The 6,625-nt window shown below is 32.2% G+C and overlaps 1 protein-coding gene across 2 annotated transcripts; it reads right to left on the bottom strand.

Moving 5' to 3' along the window:
* Positions 1 to 2,366: 2,366 nt before the first annotated feature.
* On the bottom strand, positions 2,367 to 4,885 carry LOC139859421 (uncharacterized). Of its 2 annotated transcripts, none has more exons than XM_071848219.1 (4): positions 4,761 to 4,885; positions 3,944 to 4,072; positions 2,940 to 3,001; positions 2,367 to 2,828 (listed from the first exon to the last, which is right to left on the bottom strand). In XM_071848219.1, the coding sequence occupies exons 3-4, from the start codon at positions 2,960 to 2,962 to the stop codon at positions 2,543 to 2,545; spliced, it is 309 nt and encodes a 102-aa protein (XP_071704320.1). In that variant the 5' UTR covers positions 2,963 to 3,001; positions 3,944 to 4,072; positions 4,761 to 4,885; the 3' UTR covers positions 2,367 to 2,542. The 2 variants fall into 2 exon arrangements, with proteins under 2 accessions (XP_071704320.1, XP_071704317.1); XM_071848216.1 differs by lacking the exon at positions 4,761 to 4,885 and adding an exon at positions 4,616 to 4,661.
* Positions 4,886 to 6,625: the final 1,740 nt, after the last annotated feature.

The following is a 6,625-nucleotide window of genomic DNA, read 5'->3' as shown; positions in this document are numbered from 1 at the left end:
AAATTGGAAGTCAATATATGTAGTACATATAAGGTGCTGCAATAATTTTTTTTTTTTAAATAAATATGAAAGTTGACATATGCAGTACATATAAGGTGGTGCATGTGTAGCAAGACACAATGTATCTTTTTAGTATCAATGTATAATGGTTAACATTGCAAGTAACGAACTTTAAATTCACAATTTCTATTTTATACTAGAAGAAAAATTGACAAAAAACACCAATGAATACTAATGAATACATGTGACAGCAACGATTACTAACTTGTATATAAACCCTAAATCTTTTTTGCTTTATATTCTACTCGAACATAAGATTTTTCTAACAAAAATGTTAGTGTCAATTAGGAATAACAGTATAAAATAGCAAAGATTATTGCATGTAATAGTGACAATTTGTAACAAAAACATAGAGGTGGATCAGGTATAAGTGGTACAAAACCCTAAAGTAGACTATAATGTTATACTAATAGCAATTGATAAACGATTTACATAACAGAAGTTGATGGGAAGTAAATGGAAGGGTTACTTACTTGTTCTTGTTTGAAGGAGAAGATCAACAAAACTGATCGGTTAGTTCAAGTTGTGTGCACAAATGGGGTAAATAAAGGTTGGTGGGGGTAATATATGTCAGGAAGTGCAATGACCGAATTACCCTTGAATGATGATGTGAATAGAGATGGTAATGGATCGGATATGGATCGGATGATGCTATATCCACATCCATATCCATTTAATTTTTGCTCATCCATATCCATATCCATATCTATTTAATTTCAGCTCATCCGTCCATATCCATATCCGATGGATTAACCAGTTTAATGGATATCCATTGGATATCAAATGAAATGTTATCTAACGACGATTTTAACAATTTAATATAGATTATAACAAATATAAATATTTAATTCTTATTCTTTTGATTTGTTACATATATTTTGATTGTAATTTATCGCCGGTTATGAATTTAATTGAGCAAAATACGTTATAATATAAGTAACTATATGTTTAAACTAATCTAAATATGTAACTTTAAATATTGTTAGTAACAATTAATAATTATGACTATCACAACCCTTAATTTCGTTAATATTTTAAAATTTTGTAGATTATATGTATATGTATATCGGCATGTAAATGTAAATGCATATATTTTAGTACGTATATATGTATATATACGTGTATTTCGGATGATTATGGATATATCCGTGGATGATCAGTTGTCATCCATATTCGATCCACGAAATATTTAGATCATCCATATCCATATCCGTTAATCGTCCATTTACATCATCCGTATCCATTATAAATGGATCGGATCTGGTGGATGTCCATGGATGGAACATCCATTGCCATCCCTAAATGTGAATGAAAGGCCACATAAAATTTCTAATTGGGTTATTTTTTGGTTCAATGGTTTTATAACTGTAGCCTAAAATTGATTATTTTTGTGTTAGTTAAATAGCTATTAGAATACAAAATAGTGAAATTATGTATTTGCTATATCTTTAAGTTTTTTGTATTTTTTTACTTTTTCTTTACATTTGAGGTATGAAAAACTTTGACAGTCCATATTTTTGTTATGCTTTATGTATTTTCAATGTAAGGTTGGCATTGTTTATGTAAGTAGTTCCATTGTAATTTTGTGGTGCCTAATAGATAGTATATGAAGAGCAACATGTTTAATTAGACTTTGTTTTCAGAAAACCATATTAATATGGTTAATTAGGGGTGTGCATTAAACGGTTTAACCCATGAAACCGATCGAACCAAATTGATTTGGTTAAAGTGAGTTGGCTTATTTGATTTTGGTTTGGTTTTTGGGTTTCAACCGAAAATATTACCGGTTTTCGGTTTGATTTTGGTTTGTAAAATGAACATTTGGTTTCAAACCGAAAAACCGAATTATACAACTATTTATGGTTAAATATTTAATTTAATTTTATTATCTAGATTTATAGTAAATATGGGTAGTATTTTAGTACAAATTAGTTCAGATTTCACTTTAGATTGCTACTAGTTTTTGCAAGTTGAAACTACAGTTCAGTTCATTGATATTACTAAAAATGGGTTGTAAAAAAGCTACACTTTTTTACCTATAAGATTTAATTTGGTTTAACCGAAATCAATCCATGTAAATCGATTTATTATTTGGTTGGATTGGTTTGGTTTTGTCAAATTTGGTTTGGTTAATGGTTCTCAAAAATAATCTTGAAAACCGAATAAACCACGTAAACCGTAAACCAGCCGAATGAACACCCCTGTGGTTAATAGATACAAATGTTGTCAAGAATAAGATACATAATTTATTATACACAACAACATATTACATAACAATACATGATTATACATAGTCAAAAGTGATTACCATTACATAATTGTACATATTGATTCACAATTACACATAATTAGTTACATAAACATACATACAGACACCTAATACATTACATACGGAAACACAATTACTTATTAATGATACACAACCATATTTGATCAAAAGCATGACTCGTCGCTCATGCTAGGTTCGCGAAGTAAGTATAACCTAACCTTTGAACCCTTCTTGTGCAGCTCGATTTTTTACATAATCAAACTGCTCTTCTACATAAAGAAATTTGAACCTCTCCGCACCTTCATCAAAATACAATACCAAATCATATTCAGACGGTATCTCCTTTCTAAGTCTCTCGTGCACCCAATCAAGGAAAAAGATAGTTGACTCGCATAGGTGAAATGATTTTTTTCCCACCGACATACTACTTCCAGAGCTCCAGCCAAGTGAAAAGTGTCCATCATGGAAGACATCCATGTCAATATAACTTTCATCATCACTAATATCACGACATAAAAAAATGTTAATACATAGTAAACACAACGTCTACGTAATAATTTATAAATGAACAACATAAAACCTAATTCATAAAAAAGTATATATCATATACCTTGAAACTCCACTGTCTGACATTTTTTTGGATGGCTGTTACGACACTTGAAATCTTCTCAACTATATATATATATATATATATATATATATATATATATATATATATATATATATATCAGAAAACGAATGCTCCAGAATCCGAAGGTGCATATTCTAAAATGAAACATAACAAAAATATATGGTTTGAAGTCCTTCGAAGAAACATTTAAGGCTATCTACAACATCAAATGTTTGCACCTTTATATATAAAAAAAAGTAAATAATTTAAATAAAAAAAGGTTTTTAATCAGGCAAACTGTCTGATTTTTTTAACTAAAAACTAACCCACATGACACACTTAAACTTAATTGACACAAATATTTAACTTCTTTTCAGCTGCAGTATATTCAAGTACAAAATAAAAACAACTAAATCAAAATTAATAAAGATATATACTCTTCCAAATTCAATGAAGAACTACATCAATTAATTGTCAACATAAGAACATGTTACATAGACTCCAATGAAGAACTACATTAATAAAGAACTACATCAATTAATTGTGAACATAAACACATGATGATTGCAAAATTAAACAATTATTTGACCCAACTGTCTGACCTAAATTAACCAACTTGACAACTTCTCAGTTTGAAATTGACAACTGCAAATGCAAAAGTTTTACTTGAGAGTTTATTGAAATTGAAGAACATTCAATATGTACAATCAACAACCCTGAAAAATAACCTATTTAAAAATTGTAGTATGCACCTACAAAACTGTTCTGCAAATGTGAAAATTTTAGTAACCTTTCAGTTGGGAATAAAGCAATAGACTTGAAATTAAAACAATCATTTGACCCAACTGTCTTACCTAAATTAACCAAGTTGACAACCTCCTAGTTTTAAATTGACAACTGCTAATATAAAAGTTTTACTTGACAGTTTATTGAAATTGAAGAACATTCAATATGTACAATCAACAACCCTGAAAAATAACCTATTTAAAAATTGTAGTATGCACCTACAAAACTGTTCTGCAAATGTGAAAATTTTAGTTAACACTTTATTGAAATTCAAGAAGTTTCAATATATACAACCGAAACCATTGATTAAACACACGATGATATTTCTTCTGTTGCTATCAACAACCCTGAAAATAAACATATTTCAAAATTTTAGTATGTAGCCACAAAACTGTTTAAGACTAATTGCATTGCACAACAATCTTAAAATGATAAACATACACTTAAATTGATAACTAAAAATGTAAAAATCGTGTTTTACTATCAAGATCCCTAAAATTTAAAGCACACACATTAATTGCAAAGAAATAAATGCAAAAGCAGCAATCTAAAAATCTGGATCAACCAAAAATGAATAGTAACACAGAAGATTAAACAAACAAAAAATTAATAACTAAAAACGATGCATACATCAACGAAACTAAATTAAGTGTGATATATTTTCAACAATGAAAATCTGGATCAACCAACATTGAATGGTAACACAGAAGATTGACACCAATAATTGGCTAATTGTCAACATAAGAACATAATATATATAGACTTCAATTATATTCTGTAGTATGATATAGAGCGATCGATTCAGAATTTAAACAATTATTATTTGACCAATTTGGAACCTATGAATAGGGTACAAAGCAATTCACTTATAATTAAAACAGTTATCTCACCCATTTGCCAGACCTAAATGAACGAGATTGAAAAATTGCCAGTTTTAAATCCACAACTGCTAATGTGAAAGTTTGACACTTTATTGAAATTCAAGAACATTCAATATGTACAATCATAATCATTGATTGAATAGATGATGGTTACCTCAAACTTTCTTCTTTTGCTTACAACAACCCTGAAAATTAACATATTTCAGAATTTTAGTATATATCCACAAAACTTTGCAACAATCTAAAAATGTTAAACATTCACTTTTGAGGTAAAAGGAAAAAAGTTAGTCAATCTAAATCAAGCAACAATCAATAGTAACACAAAAGATTAAACAAACGAAAAGGTAACAACTTAAAATCCATATAGTGGATACATCAACGAAACTAAATATACGGCCGTAAAAAAACAAAACGTACAGATCAACTACTTACGAAGTCAACAGGGATGAATTCTTCCGAATGGCCGGCAGGTACGTTGGGGACTGATATCGGCTAAAAAGTCTCGTTTTCACCCCGGTATTGAGGCCCAAAAACAATAAAGTTTCGAACTTTATCGGCAAAATACCCGCTTCGTCGGTTAAAATTGAAGATCAAGTGATTACGAAGACGGCGCAAAAAGAATCAAGAAAATCGGAGCTAAAACGAAGATTCCAGAGCGAAAACGGTGAAAGACAAGAAATCAAGTTACGATCCAGCAAATCATCAAGCCAAACGGCTTGCCAAACGGGCTGACAAACGGCCTGCCAGTATGGCAAACGGCCTGCCACACGCCCAAGGCAAATGGCCATGGTAAACGGGCTGACTGATCAAACGGCCCCTGCAAACGGCTTGCCAAACGGCCTGCCAGCCGTTTGCAGGCAAAATTCAAGCTTATTTAAAGGATCTTTGCCATCCATTTTAACAAACACTTCAATTCACTTCTTTCTCTCTCTTATACAATATTAGTCATACTTTCAAGGTCTTCGACTCCGTGCAGGAAATCTAGCACCCAGAGAAGAACGCCGAAGATTGTATTAGGAGCTGTCTGGAGTTTGAAGTTGTCACTTTTGTATTCGGAATTCGTTTAATCTACTGATACTTCTATCCTTTATCTTTATCATGTGATGTTGCTGCCATGATTAGCGAGTAGTTATCTTTAGTGTATGCTATGATGTAGTCAGTTATAATGACAAAATAATATTATGGTTTGTGTATGTTGTCGAAATGTTTTCCGATTATGCTTTAAACTCAATAACTTTTCCAACTAATAGAACGTAGTTATTGGCTCTGTTATTGGAAAGTCGCGAACCCCGATTCAGAGTACACTATCTGTGTCACCCCTTGGTAAGAGAAGTCTATCGGATACAACGCAAGATCGACTGAGGCACACCGGTTGTAGTAAGTCTATCAAGCTTTGGATTCCGACTGAGGACACTTAGTACATTGTCGGTCCTAGACCATGCTAGTGTAGTCACCAAGCATATAAACTTCGTACGTACATGTTGAAGCACAACGGTTGTTGTAAGCTGTACCTCTGCTAAGTAAGGCCATGGAACCCAGTCAGTGCTGATTAGTACACTTCACCATAACACGGTCTCAAGCATTGCACCCCGCTTGAGGGATTCTTGGTTAACTAAGGATCTGTTTGTTTAAACACATAAAGGATTGGACCGTTAGGATAACCGAACGTGTTCATGGAAGTCCACTTGAATTGGCCATGGTGTTCTTTATGGTTAAACTCTTTTTAAGGGCCTAACTATCTTTTAAAACCAATCACTAACGAAAGCATCGAAACACATCACGTCTCTCGGATACGGTAAACCATGTATTTTATTACGCTTAAGAAAGTTTAGACCTTTATGGAATGTTAATACGTCACCCAACCGAGTCGCTCAATTGGATGAGCCGTCTGAACGTGTATACATGTAGTTAGACTGCACGGGCGTCAGGGGTAAGGGACGTTGTTGTCTATTCAGAATCTTCAAGCCTATCGCATTACCCAGTGACATGTCTTACGACGGGGGCGTTTAGGACCAGTGT

Source organism: Rutidosis leptorrhynchoides, chromosome 1, assembly GCF_046630445.1.
Source record: "Rutidosis leptorrhynchoides isolate AG116_Rl617_1_P2 chromosome 1, CSIRO_AGI_Rlap_v1, whole genome shotgun sequence".
Classification (NCBI taxonomy): domain Eukaryota; kingdom Viridiplantae; phylum Streptophyta; class Magnoliopsida; order Asterales; family Asteraceae; genus Rutidosis; species Rutidosis leptorrhynchoides.
The sequence above is the reverse complement of the archived record's forward strand: the minus strand, read 5'-3'. Positions and strand labels throughout refer to the sequence as shown.

Coding starts and splice junctions, on each gene's coding strand:
- LOC139859421 (XM_071848219.1), bottom strand. CDS start 2,962: ATGTCAGACAGTGGAGTTTCAAG. Junction 2,829..2,939: donor TCAGACAGTGGAGTTTCAAG/GTATATGATATA, acceptor TCGTGATATTAG/TGATGATGAAAGTTATATTG.